Source organism: Solanum verrucosum, unplaced genomic scaffold (assembly GCF_900185275.1).
Source record: "Solanum verrucosum unplaced genomic scaffold, falcon-dt-bn FXZP01000165.1, whole genome shotgun sequence".
NCBI classification, from domain to species: Eukaryota; Viridiplantae; Streptophyta; class Magnoliopsida; order Solanales; family Solanaceae; genus Solanum; species Solanum verrucosum.
Genome location: NW_026020340.1, coordinates 1,445,891 through 1,466,761, shown reverse-complemented (window position 1 = coordinate 1,466,761; position 20,871 = coordinate 1,445,891). Strand labels below are relative to the sequence as shown.

The 20,871-nt window shown below is 31.9% G+C and overlaps 3 protein-coding genes and 1 pseudogene across 3 annotated transcripts; all 4 read left to right on the top strand.

Moving 5' to 3' along the window:
* The first annotated feature begins 5,607 nt into the window (after positions 1-5,607).
* Positions 5,608-12,663, top strand: LOC125837060 (ras-related protein RABF1). Its single transcript, XM_049516200.1, has 8 exons — positions 5,608-5,805; positions 6,525-6,601; positions 8,740-8,823; positions 9,016-9,110; positions 9,296-9,401; positions 11,527-11,616; positions 11,704-11,790; positions 12,397-12,663. The coding sequence occupies exons 1-8, from the start codon at positions 5,781-5,783 to the stop codon at positions 12,433-12,435; spliced, it is 603 nt and encodes a 200-aa protein (XP_049372157.1). The 5' UTR covers positions 5,608-5,780; the 3' UTR covers positions 12,436-12,663.
* A 1,519-nt stretch (positions 12,664-14,182) lies between these two features.
* Positions 14,183-14,667, top strand: LOC125836979 (SKP1-like protein 11; annotated as a pseudogene).
* A 1,763-nt stretch (positions 14,668-16,430) lies between these two features.
* Positions 16,431-17,139, top strand: LOC125837168 (SKP1-like protein 11). Its single transcript, XM_049516311.1, has one exon. The coding sequence runs from the start codon at positions 16,457-16,459 to the stop codon at positions 17,024-17,026; it is 570 nt and encodes a 189-aa protein (XP_049372268.1). The 5' UTR covers positions 16,431-16,456; the 3' UTR covers positions 17,027-17,139.
* Positions 17,140-19,380: 2,241 nt separating this feature from the next.
* LOC125836978 (heat stress transcription factor A-6b-like) lies at positions 19,381-20,217 on the top strand. The gene is made up of 2 exons (XM_049516119.1): positions 19,381-19,647; positions 19,744-20,217. The coding sequence occupies exons 1-2, from the start codon at positions 19,381-19,383 to the stop codon at positions 20,215-20,217; spliced, it is 741 nt and encodes a 246-aa protein (XP_049372076.1).
* The last annotated feature ends 654 nt before the right edge of the window (positions 20,218-20,871 follow it).

The following is a 20,871-nucleotide window of genomic DNA, read 5'->3' as shown; positions in this document are numbered from 1 at the left end:
TATAATTAATATCGAACTCACTTAAGTATCCCTTTCAAATTTTCCAAATTGACATATCATATATATCATCTATAAAACAACAATGCAAGCAAATTAGCAAGACTTTTTAAAAGCATTTTCTTGATCACACACATATTATACACTAAATTACTCTCTTCATATTAACGATAAAAGAATTTAAAACATAATTCAATCCACATTTTCAAACAGAGCGTTATATTAACCTTCAAATTTACCATTTACCCTTTTGACTTAACCTAGAAATCTCTATTCATATTTGAAAAACAACGGTGGATGTATGCTTCGTTTGGGTTTATTTTATTGATGGCAACTTTTATCGGTCTTGAAAGGGATTCTAAGGATATAACACGACGGGCTCTCCAAACTTTTGTTTTTTGCTATTACACACATTGGGATGAACGTGACGGTTAGTATTATAAATAGGGAAAACTTATTACATATTTTAATTAGAGAGATACAAGAGTTTTTAGGGTTATTGAATAAAGTTATTTATCCCTTCTTTGTAGATTGATAAATTTCTTCTATATAGTCATGGGTCTTTTACTTATGCATATATTATTAGTTTGGTAATTTTATTTTCTTCATAGATATATCTTAGTCTTTGAAGAGTGAAGGTCTCAAACTAATAAAATGTTAGCCATTTGTTATAATACAATACATTAGTTTTTGTTCTAAAAATCTCATTATTAGATAATAAGTACTCTAATTTAAAGTTCTAAATATCAAACAATGTTCTACTATATATCTTTTAACTAAATTTTTTTAAAAAAATTAAAAGATATGAATGACATCTGAAACAATGTTCTACTATTTCAAAAATATTTAGGGTATGAATGTGACACACGAGGTCAACCTAGAATTTAGAATCTATAGGGGTAGTTTGGTGTGCAAATGAGATAACACAAGGACATCACAAGCATGAGTTAATCTTAAGATTAATTGATATTCCTAACTAAACAATTTTTTATTTTATCTCGAGATTGTTGTTCTTGTCCCATCAACTAGACAATTTTATAAAAATTAAATTTTGACCAAACCACTACAACAATTTGATTTAACTTCGTAAACCACCAATAAGTATGATACAAATGTCATATAAAATTATCCTTAGATTCAAAATAAGGAACAAGCATGGGAACTTCAGCTTGGGCATAAAATAAGTCAAATAAAGCAAAAAAATTTTGCAAATCTCAGTTATAATTTTGGGGATTCATTTAAATTCATTCTTTTTGATTTAATGTAATCCTTATACGAGGAAAGAAGTTACAATTATTTGATAAAATCCACACCATTTGCGAAATCAAATTTTTAAAACAAGAAAATTTACACTCGAATAAACAAATGAATCCATGTCTATTATATATATAAACATAAAATATATTTTTATCATATATATACAATAGAATTTATTGTCAAGAGAGTTAGCAGGAACCCTTTGCGCTTCTAGCTCTGTCGTTCTACCCCACTCCCACTCCCACCCACCCCTCTCTAATGTTCTCTTTGATTTATTTTGTTATATGTTTTGATGTGCCAATTATCCACAAGATTTGCATAGGTGGTTAGTTATCCAAAAAGGGAGATTTTTCTTTAATTTTATGGTAGTTGGGATCTTCCAATATCCTTGGGCATGACTTGGATTCTATCCTACTTGGCAAATCTTGGACAGGTTTACTACGTGGCAACAATTTAAAGATTACACGTGGCGCCGATAATGTTGGCAAATAGGTAAGCTACTAAATGACATGTGGCACCAATTACACATATCCAAATTTCTACTTATTATTGGTGAGGTAGACTCCATTTATTTGACAGAATAATAATTCTTTACCCTTTTGTGATGGTCATGGTCTTACCTATACTCCCTCCGACTTATATTAGTTATCATATTATTTTTTTACATGTCATTTAAGAAATTATGAATGAAAAATATTTTTTATTAACTCTTTTCCACGTAAAGAATATATTTCTACTTTTAAAACAACAATTTTAAGAACAAGATAAATTTTTAATGTCCTTGACTTTTTATTTCCAAATGTCAAGAAATTTTATTTTTGGTAAAATATTTTCTATTAAAAATCACTTTATCGTCATTCACAAAACTTTCATCATAAAAGTCGAAATCTTTAATTAAGAAGCCATCACAACATACCTTCAACGGATAATCTCATATATACCCAAGAATATTAAAACAAAACCATTATAACTATACTCTAAATACCACAAGATATTTATATTTTGCATTTTATGTGAATAAGCTTATTTACGCAACTCGTTTTCTACTTCTAATTCTAAACGAGTGAAGTATTAAGTATTTCTTTATTCTTAATTAAAAAATTTGAGTTTGAATTTTGGATATGAAATAGCTTTAGTGAGGAATATTTTACTCTCAAAACAGTCTCTCTCGATACAAATTTAGATTAATCAAACTCCATAACAAATATCAAATATGGAGAGAAAAAAAAAGACAACACTAGAATGGAGGGGCATTTATTAAAATCCCATGAATTTAAGACGTACAAACTTGCAATATTGTGATCCACATCTTTTCCAACTTAGCTGAGTTGTTTGAAATAAATTGGTGTATCAAAACATCAACACAAATAAAAAAGGAAATAACTAATATAGTACCTTTTTTTTAATATATATAAAAATATATATTAGCTATCGTATAAATAACGGATATTAAATATACATTGATTGTACATTTACTATAAACTAGATATACACTTAAGTTATAAGTTTTGTTCCACCATTCTATTTGCATTGTCAATATATAGAAACTAAACTTAAATACGTATGGCTTATTTTGAATTACAAGTTTTTAATTTTATCTTTTTTTTAACTTCAGTTTTTAAATTTTAATTTTTATGTCCCTACAATATAATGTTGGCTCTGTCAAGAAAGTATTAATTACCTAAGTTGTTTATATAGGTAGAAAGAACATTAATTTCTCTTTTGTTTCTCGTTCACTGTCTAGTACTTATATATTGAGATCCAATTAAATTCAGAATCTCATTGAATAATTTCAAATTTTGAGAAGTAAAATGCCTCCTAAAAATAATTTCATACTTCGCAGAATACAAATTTAAAATATCTGCCTAATGAGCTCATAAAATTAAGGAATTTGACTTTTCCAAAATGAAATTAAATTTGCCAACTAGCAATGAAAGTACCAGTACACGAGCTTCCTCACTTCCATTGGCCAAAAAGTAAGTTTCAACAACCTTCAAAAAACTAATTAATTGGTCAAACAAATATTATATTATAAAACTTCTATATATAGTGCCATTTCTCTTCTCATTTTCTCACCTCTCAGAAAACAAACAAACAAACAAACATTATATTATTATTAATTACTTCTCAAAAAATGCCAAGTCCTAATTCAGTTTCCATAATACTAGTTATTATTATTTATTTTCTTATCTTCTTTTCTCCTACAACTATTCTTGCTACCAAATATAATGAAGCTTCAACAAGATTTAAACCTAAAATCAATGGAAGAAAAGAAGGAAATTTTCATGGTGATCAAGGTGTGGATGATTGTTTACCAAAGGGTATACGACGATCGTCTGCTCCTAGTCGATACATAAACGATCAAACTTTAGGTACACCAATTTGTTCATCAATCAAAAAGGTGAATAAACCATGATGTTTGATCAAATTACTTCAATTATAGATGAAATATACAATAGAAATATGTAATATACATGTATTTCTTTCACTTTTTAAATATATATATATATAGTGTGTTATGTATAATACTTATGTTGCAAAATGAAAAAAAAATTAATATATTATTAAGTATATATATACTAGCTTGTTATATCCTTTCAAGTAAATAATGCATCTCCTTTCACTTTAATTTTTACTTTTTTCACTATTTGAAGAGCAAGAACAATGCAAAAAAAAGAAGTAAATATTAAAGAGTAAGGGGGGGGGGGGGGGGGGAAAGAAGAAAAGTTGGCCTCATAAAGCTAGGCGTAAAGTTTGCGTAAATTTTATCTTTTCCGAGTTCAATTTGGGAGATTAAATTGAAAATGTTATTGTTAGAATTACAGTTCAATGTGTTTGGATGAATTGGCTTACACAATATCTAGAAAATATATAGGTTATGTATATTGAAGTATAATATACCTATACTATACATATAATATACATACTATACATATAATACATATGAATATTATATATTTTGACCATATTGATAAATAAGTTTGGCCAAATTATACATATCGATAGGTTAATTTCCCTTATTTCTATATAAATATCTTTATATATATATATATATATATATATATATATATATATATATATATATCAATCTGCTTAATTCTAATTTTGTATAGCTCGTGAATTTGAATAATTTGGTTAGGCTGTGAAACAACTAAAGCAAAATAACGGTTTATATGGTCCAACAAAAATTGGTAAACAATTACTTTCCTCCTCGTCCATTTTTACCTGTTAATGTTTAATTTGATAGAACCTTTAAGAAATAATAAATAGAGGAATAATTTTACGAAATTTCTTTTAATTAGTATATTGAACAAGTAAAAATAGACGGACACCACAGGTCCAAAAGGTGGCACATAGAGCATTGGTGTTGGGAAACATCTGTCTATCAAGAAGCGTTTTTCTCTTTAATAGATTTTACATAGACAATTTTTTGAATTAATCAAGCCCTCTATGAGTATTGAATATCGAATGTGTATACCATAGTATCAACATGAGTTTCTTTTTATGAAACATATATCTAAAGTTATCTAGTTTCATTTTATGGAAAGTTACATGTAAAATAGTGTAATTTTTTTAATACTATTTACGTATATACGTTACTATCTTTTGCTCTAGTTCTGAATTCGAGAGCGAGATCTAATAATCCTCTTTCATTTTCTTATTTTCACTCGCATACAATTTTTAAGGTATAGCATACAAGTAAAAAAGAAATAACCGGAAGAAATAATTAAAAATAAACATCTATCCTTTTAGTGGATTAAAGACATTAATGTTAAAGCAAATCAATTCACTTAAAAAAATAAAAGAGTTCCAAACAATCCCTAACTTTAGCTTTAGAGGGCTTTCAAACGACTAACGTGGTCCTTCCCCTATCGAAGAGCCACATATTCAGAGTTGATCACATCATCGCTATTTTATTAAAGTGTGATAAAAGTTCAATTGGATCATTGTTTAGTATATCCAAAATTGACAATAGCTAATGAAATTTTGAGTACCCAAAATGTAACTCCCTTACGAGTTGAAAGTCAAAATAAATGAATTCTACCCTAATGACCCAGAGGCTAGAGCAAGGAAATGCTCAGATCTATTACATAAACGTTATTGTATATTTAAAATTTAAAATTTCAAACTTCTATAGCTATACAAATATTATTTTTATTAAATTCGATATCCAATCAATCGAATAACAATAATAATAACATTCCACACTACCAATATTGGTAATATTTTCTCCAAGAGTAAAATATACACGAATCTTCTAAAATCTTTATGAGGTAAAATGACGATTTTTAATAGACACTCGGCTCAAATAAGTTTGAGATAATAAATTGAAATAAAAATGTGTTAAAGAAAGAGACATAAACGTGTCATTTTAGAAATAGAAATTCTAAAAATTGTTTCTCTCTCTTCTTTCTCTCTCCTCTCCCTCGAAGCTTAGAATATACAGAAAGATTTAACAGACCATTTTGATACAATTTTACAAATATTTTTTTTCTATATATATAGCAGATTGATCTTGTTAGGTTATGGGTTGCGCATCTTCAGCTGCAGGTATTTTTTTTTAGGTTCAAAAATCTTTTATTTTATCTGGGTTTGTTAAATTTTTGCTTGATTTTGGATATGAATTGAGTAAAAATTGAATTAATTGATTCTTATTGACTGTTGAAATTATATTGCTGTTTGGATCACTTTGCACGTACCTCGATTAATTACATGGGTATTGGGTTACTATGTGTATTAATTAACTAGTATTTGAACCTGAGACCTCGTAGTTCTTAACCATGCCATGACTACTAGGGGACATGATTTTGTTTTTGATGTTGACTGTGGTGTCTGGGATGGTTTGGGAGCACCTTGACTAATTCCACGGATATCTATGCAACAGGTAGGTACGAGATAACTTTGTTCACACTAAGACGAGAACAAATGGGAAGAAATCACTTAGTGTTTTTTTTTTTTTTTTGTCTATGCTGGGATTTGAACCCGAGACCTCAGGGTTGTCAATCTACTTCATTGACCACTAGTTCACACTGTTGGGAGTATCTGTGATTTATGTTTATTCTTATCGTTTTGTATCTATACTGAGTTGTGGTTAGTATGATGATGATATGAGATGAATTTAAATGAAGAAATGGGGAATATAGCTGACCGTAACTTGTTTGGGATAGAGGTGTATTTATTGTTGTTGTTTATTGAGTTATGGTTGGAGTAGGATGGGGAAGGTTATACTAGCTAATGTTGTGTTTAATGCTTCCTTTTTGTCTATGCAGATAGGAATTCGGGACGGGCTGCTGGACTTAATCCTGATAATGGTGGAGCAATTGACCCTAAAAATCTTAAAGTGAAGGTAAAGTTTGAGACTTTGTGCTGAGCCCTTTCATGTTATGGCAGAGTATTAGTCCATATGTTCCAATTTATGTCACTCTTTCTATTTTTGACAATTTGATATGTTTGACACCATTCTAGCAAATGTTACTTTGTACAAATTTCTAGAGTTCTCAAATTCATTTAACTAATCAAGTTTTAATTTTGATGCGATGGGTTTCAGCAAACTGTTTATATAACTATAACATTAGTAGTTGTTTCTCCAGCTGCCTATACTGTATGTTCGTCAATTAAGTATCTTAAAGTCCATGCTCAACAGATGGTGTCACCTAAATTGGGACGAGGGAGTTGTTTCTTCGATCCTAATACCTAGAATATTATGATAGTAGTAGACTATTAGTGTCCATATGACATTGCTTATACTATAGATCTTTTGATAAAGTAAGTAGTTTAATTAATGTGAAGATATTACCATATAATCAGAAAGATCTTTCTACAATTGCTAATCATTGTATTAGTTATTACATCTTCCACCCGCTTCGTCACTTCAAAAAGATCAGGGTTTGGTCTCTTCACACTTCTCCAACTAAAGAGGTCGCTTCTTCAACCTTGCTTCGCTTCATGCTGAAGAAGCGCTATACCTCACTTCGCTTCGCTTCACCGCTTTAAGCGGCAAAGCGCTCACTTTTCACCACACAACCCACACTCTACTAATATTGGTTTATGATCAGAAAACGCAATCAATTAAATTGTTCTAACAGCCTCGTCCTGCTATGTGGATATTGAGAATCTATCAATTCAAGAAGCTTTTATGCTATCGTCTCCTCTTTCCTATGTCAATCTGGCTTCCTGCAATGATAGGTCAATAAGAGACATTTCCTGAATGAACTTGGAGAAAACCTGCATGTCTTTGTGCATCTTCTACAGTGTTTGTAGGGCAAATTCCTCAATTGGTAAAAGATTCATTAGGCCTTTTGCGTTTTCCACTTTAAATTACATTTATTCTCATTTTGATATTTTAATTTCACATTTTATAGTTGCATATATTGAGGACATGATTAAGTAAAAAAATATGTTCTCTCCAACGGTTTAAACTTTTCAGTAGGGCGGCTGACACAATTCAACCATGGTATTAGAGCATGGGGAAGTTGTGGGTTCAAGAGACACTGCCACTGTTCATTAGAAAATCAAATTGCTTTTCCATAAAAAAGAATTAAGCCCGCACCTGAGAGGGAGTGTGACCTTTTCAGTTCGTACTGTTTATTTAGAAGTGAACTGTCAGTGGTGAGGTTTCTTGGTTCATAGGCTCACGAATCTGATTAGTACACAGTTTCTTGCTTAGACATTATAGTCAATCTTTGAGGACCTCAGTTCTATGTGAAGCATAGTTTATTTTCTTCTAATATCACACTCTGTCTAATAGATATACATCAAAGAACGAAGGTTCTTGATTATCATGATGACTTCCACTCATTCTTTTTGTCATTCCTTATCTCTGATGAGGAACGGATACTAGTTTAATTAGATGGTTAACTGGATATTGTTGAAGGTCAATTTTTGAGTCAATATAATAGTTTGAGCTAAATGGCGAATATATTCCTCATAATAATCTTACTTATCAAAACGACAAATAGGAATATACTCTTTCATGTTCATCAGTGACCTTTTAAATCTCTATCTGAAGTTAATTTGATGATCAGACTGTCTTATTGACAAACTTTAGAAAGTGTAGTGGCTTGGAGACATAGGCCTGAATGGCTGTTATGGAAATTGGGTGGGAACGTCTCAATGAGCATTTGTTGGGTCATGTCATTGTTTACTAGATTAGAGTCTGTCAAGTTAGAGTGTGAATTTGATCTACTGCTAGGCTTTAGCCGACTATGTTCTTGCTGGAATAAACTTCCAGTATTGTATGTCGTGTTTATGAAGGTTGGTGCTTCTGGAACTTTTAGATTATGACTATTTATGTTCAATCAGTCTCTTGGTTGGAGTATATATGTTCTCCTGAATTACAGAGATTTCTTAAATGCACTTTTCTGCACAGGTGTGGCCTGCAGCTTTGTATGTTTTTTTTTTCACGCATTCAAAAGTGTGCTTATAAGGGTCTTGCACCCTATTTGTGATACTGATATTGCCTTTTCCTCCAAACTTCATTTGCAGCTGGTACTCTTGGGTGATTCTGGTGTTGGTAAAAGCTGTATAGTTCTGCGTTTTGTACGTGGTCAATTTGATCCAACATCTAAGGTATGAGTATGTTATTGTAAAATGAATGTGTCATATCGTGTGACATTTGCCTATCGTATTCGGTTCCAACCTCCCACCTTTTTCTGTCCCTTCTGGTGTGTGTTTCACAGTTTCAGTGAACTGTGTTGGTGTATGCTATGTATATCATGTTTTTCAAAAGATAATTTATAATTGTTGCTTTGATGATTTTAGGTGACTGTAGGAGCTTCTTTTCTGTCTCAAACAATAGCCTTGCAGGACTCAACTACAGTTAAATTTGAAATATGGGACACAGCTGGTCAAGAGAGGTATTGCAAACCAAGTTTCCTTCTTCTGCTCTTCACTCTAAGTAATTTTTTCCAATAACCGAGAAATTCCCTGTGAATTAGCTGACCCAACCCTTGGCTCGGAATAAAAATGAGAAGTCCCTAATGGTTGACAAAAAATAATTGTAAAGAAGACCTTCAAGTTGTGCTGTCTGCCTTGGTTTCAGGTATGCAGCTCTTGCACCATTATACTACCGAGGTGCTGCAGTTGCAGTGGTTGTGTATGATATTACTAGTCCTGAGTCTTTTGCCAAAGCACAATACTGGGTCAAGGTATTTCTCTTAAAGAATGGAATAGAGTCTTCTGTCCCTTTTGTTTGATATTCGTGTTTGCATGAGATGATAGCAACTATGTAGCAGTCTGCCATTTGATCTGATTTTCATTTCTTCTTGTCTTTTCTCGATCTTTTCTTTTTCTTTTGTGGAAATAATTTGCTTGCCGGCTTGTGTTAAGTGACAATTCCATTTTAATTCTCTATTTATCCACTTCTTTTTTTCTTTCTCTTCCCCTCTTCTCGAGGGGGTAGGGGGGACAAGGGATGTTTTTTCTGCTGTGCTGAATTATGAATGTGTTAATGATTACCCATTGCTGCCTTCCTTTTCAATACTTGTCCATAGCAGGGGATTGCTTTATTTATATCTTTAGAGATTGCTCCTTTTCTTGTGACTTGATATGGCAGGGGATTTTCTCTGTTTGAGTAGAGCCGAATGTTTATCCATGAAAGAATCCAATCCCCTTATATGGTCATTCAGTCATTCCATCATCATTTACTAAAAGCAAAAAGTAATCTTTTTTTTCTTTTACATGGATGCGCGTGAGGGTACTTGATAAGGGGTGAGGATCTAGAAGTCAGATTTATCATCACTTAAATCGTAAGATTCAGGGACATGGATGGGCGATGTTAACAGGTGTTAAGACATGGGGAATAAATGTCAAGTAATTGTTTCAACAAAAATGCCACAGTAAGAATGACGAGAAGTCGTTGAACCAAAACAAGTCTTAGTAAATATTTTTTGAAATATATAATATTTTGTTCATAAACATAAGTTATATGATAGCAAAATTTTATAGTACCTGTGCTTGATCAAAAAGGTTTCCAAGTACTTGTGTGTATACTAGTAACAACAACAACAACATACTTGTTGTGATCCCACAAGTGGGGGCTGGGGAGGATGGGGTGTGTGGGGTAGAGAGACTGTTTTCTATAGACACTCGGCTCAAGAAAAGCGTTTTTCAAAAATATGTTTGAAAAATACAAGGGTAAAAAATCTGTGATGAAAATATTGAAGAAATGAAAAGTATTGACAGTTGAAATAATAAAGATACTAAAGTACTTGTGTGTATATCCAAAGCAAAAAACCGCAAGAGAAAATCCACCCAGCTTATGTTTCTCGGCCGTAATTGTAGTCAAAGCACCCTGGGTAAATTGACCAAATCCTTTCTGTATCTCACAGATGCAGCAGAGATTTTTGATGGATCTGTGAACATACTTACATTGAAGCAATTTAAATTGCAATAAGATGTTGATAATAGTTCATTAGAGCATCATAATTTATGAAACAACTTGGTCAAAGATCGTTCTTTCTCAAGTTCATTACTTATTTAAGATTCTCTTTTCATTGTTTCAATGGAAGCAATGAATATTCACAAGCTAAAACAAGATCAATGAGAATCTCAAAAATGTAATTGTCAATACCCCTGTATCTAGAACGGTTAAATTTGTTTCCCCTAAAAGAATAGTTTCACCAGCTAGTTTCCCCGGGGGTTCATGTGCAATGTAGATTATCCTGTGTGTCAAGTGTTTTTGATATGAATCAAGAACCACAGTGGTGGGGGCCACAAACTAACTTGCTCTAATTGATTGATAAACACCTCCAGAAGATCCTTTCAAGGTTTATTTAGGGACAGGATTTCAAGTTTACCTACTTTTTTTTGGTTTCCCATCTGGTGTCCAGTACCCGAATGGGAGCCGACTAATCTGGATTCGCGCATTGTAGGGCCCATTTCTGGGGGCGATGCTCCCAACAGGATTTTTGCCATTCCCAGTGCTCAACAAGTTGGTTAAGTTCACCAACTGTTATCATGAATTAATATGCATGATATCCATATCTTAGACTTGTCGATCAGCATGAAGGATAACATTACGTTTGCCGGTTCTTGTTGATTGGTGTCCAATTAATTTGGTATTTCTTCATTTTCTAAATGAGTCAGTCTGTCACGACAATAATAACTATTACATCTCAATCCGAGCAGGTGGGTATGCTTTATGAATGTCCAGTTTCCATGTGACTAGTCATCCTGTCGGACAGGCTTGTGCTAAATGATTTGTGGTTTTTGAAGTTCAGTCTTGTGTAGAATATTCTATATCATAGCTGCTAAATGAGAGCCATTTTGTAGGAATTGCAAAAACATGGGAGCCCTGATATAGTCATGGCTCTGGTTGGCAACAAAGCTGATCTCGATGAAAAAAGAGAAGTAACGACACAAGTGAGTATCGTCAACGTCTTACCAGCACTGTTAGACATGAAATTTACTTCTGGCATACTGATCTTTTTGTGGTACTTACTTTTGAAGGATGGAATTGACTGTGCTGAAAAGAACGGTATGTTCTTTATAGAAACATCTGCTAAGACAGCTGATAATATCAACCAGCTGTTTGAGGTATGTTCCTCATGTCATTTCTCAAAAGCGAAACGTCAACTTTTTAAGGTGTGTAAATTTAATTGGGACCTTTATATAGGTGAGTTTAGAGAATTCCAATGCAATTAACCTACATTGGTTCTGCAACTGTCTAAATTTGGATTTCGCGTGATAGAACTTAATCCAGTTGTGGGGAGACTATCGTTTGTTCATTTTAGTCATCTTCATCGGGCTTTTCAGTTTTCTCTTGCTTTTCTTGCCCTCCTTGTTTATTGTCGGAGTTTGGTGAAGTGAGGGAACAACACAAGTAGTTTTAGTCAGATCAAGAGAGTTTTCTGAGGATCTTGAGTTCCCGGAGATTAGTTTTGTTCAATTTAGCACTAATCTCATATCAATATGATACAAACTAAAAAGAAAAAGTACAAGTAGTTCTTTATATTCCCTACTGGCATATAACTCTCTGACATGACTAAACGACTCCTAGAGAACAGTAGAACGGAAAGTATAGCATACTACTTATAGTCGAATATATAGATCCTTATCTTCCATTATGCGTTATGTTTCTCTAGGCCTGCATTTGAACTCGAACACTAGGTAATATTCACTTGTTGATGACTTTGCTTGCAGGAAATCGCAAAGAGATTGCCACGCCCGACTGCTGCTTGACCATCAAGAATATGCTAATTGCTAATGTACTGCCTGTAATACTATGTATATGAAGTCATTCTCAGTCTCTTTTTCTCTGTAGTACTCTTGTTACGATTTCTGATCTTGTGATCGCGATCCTCTTCAACGAGGCATCCTGATATATATAACTGTGAGAATTGAGGAGACCAAAAGCTCACTTCAACTTGTGAAAGTTTGAAATATTTGAATGATTCAGTGACATATATACATGTTTCCAGTTCAGTGAAGTTTAGCTATCTGTAACTAACATGTGATACCTTATTAAACAGAAAAAAACTAAGTGTTAGTATGTATGCTAAGGTTCCAAAAATTTGAAAAAACAACTACTTTATGACACTTTGGTTTATAAATATTTGTGTGACGCAGCTTCTTTGAGGTTTCGAGTTTGAATTTTAGGTAATGGAAAAATCCTTGTTAGAGAGTGTTGCTCCCGAAATATGGGTAATGAACATCGGGTGAGAAATAAAAAAAAAATATCACGTGTTTGCATGGGTGTCCACATCTAATTAAACAAGTAGCTTTAAAAGTTAATAAATCAAATTTAATCACGATTAAGTGATAAAAAGTGTGTATACAAAATATGTGCCTTATATTCATTGATTCGATATAAATATTTAGTGTAGATACAAAACAAAAAACATAAAATTTCATTAAAACTCCCATTCTTGAAAGACACGTAATCAAATAAAACTTTTTAAGTCCTAAATAGGAAAAGATCTAAATAAAATAAAATCTTTTAAAAATTAGGTTTTAGAGTCCTAAATATAAAAATTTCTACTTTAGTTCAACAAGGAAATATTTAATAACTAAACTTTCAGTTGATTTTAAAGTCTTAAATATTAAAACTAGGGGTGTTCACGGGTTGGTTTGGATCGGTTATTGGTTAAAACCAAAATCAAACCAACTTAATCGGTTTTAAAATTATCAAAACCAAACCAAACCAAATATAATATACATTTATCGGTTTCGGTTTGGTTTGGTTCGGTTATTAACCATACACAAAAATAAAAGAAACGATTCATTTAAAATGTGAAAAAAGTGACAACAATCCATTCAAAACGAAAAATAGTTAGAATGACTTAAATTACTGAACTTTCGATCACTAAATTTACTATCAATAAAGCTTTAAAATTCACTATATTGGCCTAGAAGGAAGAGACTAACATTTCAGTCCCACAAAAAATTGTCATAGACACTCATATACATGAAATCAATAAGATAAATGTTTCATCTTGGACATTTTCCTTTTCAATAAGTAAATTATAAAGAATTTTTAATGAAAATATGTATAAGATCTTTAAAATTGTTTATAAAAACAATATGTTAAGTATGTATATTAATAAAATATATGTATATAATTCATCGGTTCGGTTCGATTATTTCTTCGGTTTTTTTTAATAAAACCATAACCAAACCAATTACTATCGGTTTTCAAAAATCTAAAACCAAACCAAACCAAACCCAAATAAATTCGGTTTTATTTTATCGATTTGATTTGGTTTTTCGGTTTGAATCGGTTTTTATCCAAACCATGAACACCCCTAATTAAAACAAACAATTTGTCATTATTTATTTTTCCTATTGTAACTCAAAAATAACTCATTCCTAACCAAACTAAAACAGAAAAAAATATTACTATAAAACAAAGTTTAGTTTGAAAAGGTTTAGTGAAACGCTCTACCTCTACCTCTGATAACATAAGTTTTTAATATTTCTCTCGAAATCAATGGCATCATCATCGAAAAAAATGTTGATCTTAAAATCATCGGATGGTGATGAATTTGAGATTGAAGAATCGATTGCATTTCAATCTAAACGATAAAAAACATAGTTGAGGACGATTATACCCTCATCCCATTGCCTAATGTGAATACTGAAAACCTAATTGTAATTATTGAGTACATGAAGAAGCATGCGGAGAAGACGGATTCAAACGAAGAAGAAATTAAAGAATTCGATAAGAATTTTGTGAAAGATAAGAACTATCAAAAGATGTTTGAAATTGTATTGGCTGCAAATTATCTTCACATTAGCGATTTGATGAATTTGTTGTGTATGGCGATAGCTGATAGAACTAAGAATAAGTCTGTGAGTGCTATTAGGAAGATATTTAATATTACGAATGATCATACTCCAGAAGAAGAAGAAAAGATTCGTGAAGAACATAAGTGGGCTCATGAAGGAGAAGAAATTGATGAATCTCTTGATTAAGTTTATTTATGATTTTTTTAGGTTTTAGTACAATTTATGATTTGGTTTTTAGTTTTACGTAGGGTTTAGCTATTTTGGATTTTTATTAATCATTTCGTGTTTTAATTTAGAGTACCTATTTTTTTCTTTTGATAATCAAAAGGTTATATTGTCCATTAAGATTAACATTTATATATATTATAACTTTTTTGTAGCATGCATAATGGCTTACACAAAAAATATTTTGCATTGATATGAGATAATAGTTTGGTATATATTGTGTTTCAATGGGATAGAGTTTAATTTTCGTTTTATCGCATAAACTATTTATTTTAAATCTTGATAAATAATTAAGATTTGATATTTCATTATTAAACATGAAAGGGAAAAAAAATCTCGACCATAATTCAATATATTTGTCATTTGCAATGATAATAAATAAATCAAAACGTCAAACTATATATATATATATATATATATATATATATATATATATATATATATATATATATATATATATATTAATTGATTGTCGCAAGCTGCGCATACAAACATATATTAAAGTCCTTTAAAAATGTAGATTAAACTTTTTGTTCTTCGTTAAAATAATTTTCCTCGAATTAATCATATATATATAAAAGAGAATCATAGACCCGCCTATGTGGCGTCATCATAAACCAAGATTGCTTTTTTAAATTTATTTATTTTCAAAACTAGCCTTCTACTTTCATGAAACGTTGTGACTTTTATGAAGGATTGCTATTTTTATGAGAAGTTGTGACTTTTACGAAAGATTGTTACCTTTCCAAAGGGTTGTAACTTTTCTAAAGAGTTGTGACATTTCCGATAAAGCACAATAAACATTTGTTGACACTACACTTTGTTGTCTATAAATAGAGGGATTTCCTCTTATTGAAAACAACGAAAATTGTGAACTTCTTCTTCTTTTGCACAAATAAATATTGGTGTACTTTGCTCCTGTTGAGTGACTTACTACACCATTGTATTTGTATCAATACATTGGTGAATATAATCGTTCTATCCGGAGATGATCTATTCCTTTAAACCTCGGGTATTAGAGTGGAATAATATCCTTAATGGGACATTGTGCATTCAGTGGACTCAATTTTTTCCTTTATGTTTCATTATATTGTTATAGATTCTGGTATGTTTTTTCATAGTCATTAGTTTATGCGTATGTTACTAATATAACATTTTAAGATTTCGGAGGAATGTTTTGCCTTAAGATAAAATGGTATTGACAATGTAGAGTATGTATTGGAAATACAGTTATTACTGAATAATCATATGTAATAAGCTTAATAAAAGAGTTCATTCTCATACGAAACACGAATAATTTACCTAGTTATTAATATATGGGAAGTAGTTATCAATTAAATTAATAAGGACTTCTAAATCTAAAATATATGGATTTTAAACTAATATAGAATGTGTATTTTTTATTTTTTATATTAGAAGAATAACTAATTTTCCTTTTTAAGTGTAGATAGGGGTGACAAACGGTGAATTGAGTAAAATATGAATTGGTCAGAAATAAGTTAGGCGAAAATGAATAAACTTTTTGACTCGATTCATATTTTTTATTTGAATAAAAAATGGATAAATTCAACGAATATATGAATATCCATATTAATCATATTATTAATTATTCTTTTTTCTTCTAAATTTGTTTTCTCCAAGTTCATGAGAAGATTCTAGAAATGTGAAAGAAAATCACTCACTATAAATACAAATCTCCATTTTTGGGGAGCTTTTTAGGGTTTTGTCATTTCTCCCAAATTGATCAACAATGGCGTCGTCATCATCGTCGCCGGAGAACAAGATTCTGACCTTGAAATCCGCCGACAACGACGAATTTCAGGTCGAAGCATCCATCGCCGTTCAATCTATAGCCATCAAAAACATGGTAGAGGACGGTTACACAGACATTCCGCTGGTGAACATCAGTAGCGAAGTCCTTATCAAAATTATCGATTACCTGACGAAGCACGCGGAGAAGTCTGGTTGTAGCGAAGACGAACTGAAAGAATTCGATGATGAATTCGTTAAGATGAGCATCAAAAAAATGTCTCTGTTTGTATACGCTGCTAATTTCCTTCACATTGCTGATTTGACGAGCCTGTTATGCCAGGCGATTGCTGATAAAATTAAGAACAAATCGGTGAATGCTGTTCGGAGGATTTTTGATATTACTGGTGATTATACACCGGAGGAAGAAGCAGAGGTTCGTGCTGAACATGACTGGGCACATGAAGGAGAGCTTGATGAGACTGCTGATGAGGACGATGTTGTTCGTGATGAAAATGAAGGAGAGAGTGATGACAACGATACATCAGAGGAAGAAACAGGTGAAAATTGATGACGACATTGTTGAGTACTTAGTTTGTGTTCATCAATGGAGTAATTAGGGTTTTTTGATTAGTTTCTGGAAACTCGTAATCTGGTACTCTGTTTCATTGATGGATTGGGTTGTTGTGATTTGCTTCTTTTGTTTTTTTTCATTTGGAATTTGTTCATCTTTGAATCTTTTTTGTTGCTTATGGAGCGGGTAGAGTGCGTTATGACTCGTGATCGACTGTGACCTCTTTCGTGTGAGTTGGTGATTGGAATCCTAGCTAATGAAGTTTTTATGAATGTGCAATCTTAGCCTGTGAAGTTTTTATGCATTTTTAGAGTGTGGGATTAGTGGTTAATGAATGTGTAATTTTAGTGAGGAAAGTCTTTATGCGCTTTTAGAGTGGGATTAGTGGTTAATGAAAATGTGTAATCCTAGCGAGTGAAGTTTTTATGCCTTTTTGAAGTGTGGGGTTAGTGAAAATGTGTTGTGTCCGAGTGAAGTGTTTTCGCCTTTATAAAGTGTGGGTTTTAGTAGTTAATGAATGTGCAATTCTAGCAAGTGAAGTGTTTATGCCACTCTAGACTATGGAGTTAGTGGTTAATGAATGTACAATCCTAGCGAGTGAAATTTTTTTACTTTTTTAGAGAATGTGGTTAGTGATTAATGAAAATGTGTAATTCTAGCTAGTGGAGTGTTTACGTCTCTTTAGAGTGTGGGTTTAGTAGTTAATGAATGCACAACCCTAGCGAGTGAAGTGGTTACACCTCTTTAGATGGTTGGTTTAGTGGTTAATGAATGTACAATCTTAGCAAGTAAAGTGTTTGTGAATTTAGTGATTAAAGAATGTGATAAAACTGAACACGGATGATAGTGTCAAGAAATAGTCTTGAGATATCGTTATTGAATGAATCTTTAAAGATGCCACGAAAAATGGTTGTTGAAATAGTCAAGTAAGGTGAAATTTACGACAAAAAGAGAGTGTCTTGGTACCTAAACTAATGGGATACCAAGAAGTAGAAGTGGAAACTGACTGTTGTCATTAAGAATGAGGAAATACTACACTATCTTCTTAAAGCTATCATGGAAGACCGTAGATTTTTGTTGAATATCAACAAAGCCTTTATTAAGTACATTTGGAGAGATCATTAGCACAAACATGTTGAAGATTAAGAATTTGGAAAAATACACTCAAGAATATGAAGTTTCTTATTTTAGCAGATGTTTTTGCGAGACTATAATCCTTTTTAATCTTTACAATGTACCAAAAATATATATATAATGTTAGTAAAAAATATTAATTAATTTGAGGTAACCTTCGAATTTCGATCACAACGTAATCAGTTTTTTTTAGCAACGCACAAATATCTAATTAGAATGTGCAATTGTATTTAAAATAGTCCAATGAAATTCTAACAGAGAGCACAAAAATAAAAGAAGTATAATTTATTTATCTATTCATTTTTTGTTGAAAAGGACCATTACCTCCACGTTAATATTAAGAAATAAAAGTAAATTCTAGTCCTAGTTGCCTTTTCTTTGTTTTTTTCCTTCTCACTAGAAACAAAATTGTACTTTACCACCGTAGGTCATGGCGAGATGGATATGATCAATCCTTCCATCATTAACTAAAAATCTCAAGTTCATACCTAGGGGGGCGGAGCTTTAGACACCTTTTGTCAGAAAATTATATTGTAAATACAAGTAAAATGATAAACTAAGTGGTTAAATAACATATTCTGGACATCCTTTAGACAATAACGTGTTGTAAATTGTAACCAAGATGCCTTGAAAGAGCCAAGACACGCAAAACTTGTGTTCATGTATTCAAATCTCACTAGTAGTAGCTCCTTTTTCACTTTTTAAGAAGAGATACACTCATTTGTGAAATTTCTAGCTTCATTTTTTTTTTCCTCCATATTTTAAGAGGAGGTACACTCATTTGTCCCCAAAAAATGTACTTGACCGATTCCTGAACACCCTTCGTGAAATTTCTGACTCCATCAATGTTCATACCTAAATATTGAAGAAAAAAATGTTGATAAAGAGCGTTTCCCCTTTAATAGTCCTTATTATGGCGAAATCCAAATTGATTGGGCCCCAATAGGAGTATTGAACATCGAGTGAAACCCGAAAACAAATAAATTAGACTTAAAAGAAACAAGTAACACTAGTACAAGAAGGAATAGTTTCAATTTGCATGTTACTAAGGACAAGTCAATTAGAATCAAATAGGACTATTCATCAAAGGTCCAAATTTAATATTGTGGTAATGTACAACAACAACAAATAAAGTTAGTTACAACTTTTTTTCTGCTTATAACTTTGTACAAAGAACAAACATAACACATTTCCAAAGTTTTCATAAAAAAGAAAACATGGCAATGAACAATATGAATCAATTTTCTTCTGGAGAAATCAAACACGGTGTTAGTGATGGTGCAAAACGCGAACCAGGCATTGCCCCTTTCGTAACAAAAACATATGATATGGTGGAGGATCCGAATACGAACTCTATAATCTGTTGGAGTTCATCTGGTACTAGTTTCGTTATTTGGGATCATAACAGATTTAGTTTCGAAGTTCTACCAAAATATTTCAAGCATACTAATATGTCAAGCTTCGTTTATCAGCTCAATAACTATGTAAGTTATCGCGTTTACTTTCTTGATATCATCATGTACATTTTCATCGACACAACAATGCACGAATCTTATTTATACGTATTCATGGTTCTTTAGGGATTCAAGAAGATTGGACTTCAGAAATGGGAGTATGGACAGTATTGGTTTCAAGCAGGGAAAAAACACTTGTTATGTAACATAAAAAGGCGAATGAAAAATCTGAATGCTCATAGAGATTTTAATCAAGAAACTTATTTTTACGGAGTAGAGGAAGAGATGAGGAGCCAGAGAGATCTCAACGTTACGTTGAAGTCAGAATTCGAGAAGTTGAAAGAGAGACAAGATGATATGGTTAAGGGAATCGCGTCTTTAAAGGAATATTTGGAGAAATCAGAGGCAGAGTCAAGGAAATTCCTCTGTTTCTTAGCAAAAGCAGTTAAAAAAGTTGTTGCAACTAAACGTGATGTGGAAGTTAGAGATGTAATTACGAGTAAACGTAGAGCAGAGGATGCAACGGGGAGTAGTAAAAGCTCGGAGAAGAAGAAGATGACTGATTTTTCAGCGATTAAACGAGTATATGATATCGTGTAGAACCCTAAGATTGAGGGAGGAAATGTATGATCTACATGGTAAAGGTATTCTTGTCCTTCTGTTGTAATAAACTATCACTTTTTTGCGAGTTTCATATCCTAACTAACAATCCATTTTTCGCTTTACCTACCTAAACTATCATTCCCTTTGTATGAAAACACACCTCGATGTTGAGTAGGCCAAATATTTATTGTCATTTGACAATAGGAGCATGTAGGCCAACTCAGCATTGAGGTGTGTTTTAACACAAAGGAGTGACAACTAAGGTATGAAACTCGCGAAAAAGTGAGAGTTTAGGTAGGTAAATATAACAATGGATAATTGAGATATGAAACTTGCGAAAAGTGTAACTTAGATGTGTGTGTTTTATCATCAACATTTTAATTTATAGTAGTAATAACTAACTTTTGTGTTTGAAGTTATTTGTTTTCTTGTGTAGCAGGGAGAAGAATTGAAGCTATAACATATATATATATATATATATATATATATATATATATATATATTGCCTTTCTTGGGAGTCACTTCTTTTTTTCACCTTTGTTGTTTGGTTTTCTCCAGATTTCACTTGTGGGATTACACCGATATGTTATTGTTGTCATGTTGTTGTTAGGTTTAGTATTTAGTTAATCTTGCTATATGTTTATTTTATGT

Bases quoted from the DNA above. Each gene is read 5' to 3' on its own strand.
- LOC125837060 (XM_049516200.1), top strand. From the start codon at position 5,781: ATGGGTTGCGCATCTTCAGCTGCAG. The intron at 6,602-8,739 runs GTAAAGTTTGAG...CTTCATTTGCAG, and splicing joins CTAAAAATCTTAAAGTGAAG to CTGGTACTCTTGGGTGATTC. The intron at 11,617-11,703 runs GTGAGTATCGTC...TTACTTTTGAAG, and splicing joins AAAGAGAAGTAACGACACAA to GATGGAATTGACTGTGCTGA.
- LOC125837168 (XM_049516311.1), top strand. From the start codon at position 16,457: ATGGCGTCGTCATCATCGTCGCCGGAGAACAAGATTCTGACCTTGAAA.
- LOC125836978 (XM_049516119.1), top strand. From the start codon at position 19,381: ATGGCAATGAACAATATGAATCAATTTTCTTCTGGAGAAATCAAACAC. The intron at 19,648-19,743 runs GTAAGTTATCGC...ATGGTTCTTTAG, and splicing joins TTTATCAGCTCAATAACTAT to GGATTCAAGAAGATTGGACT.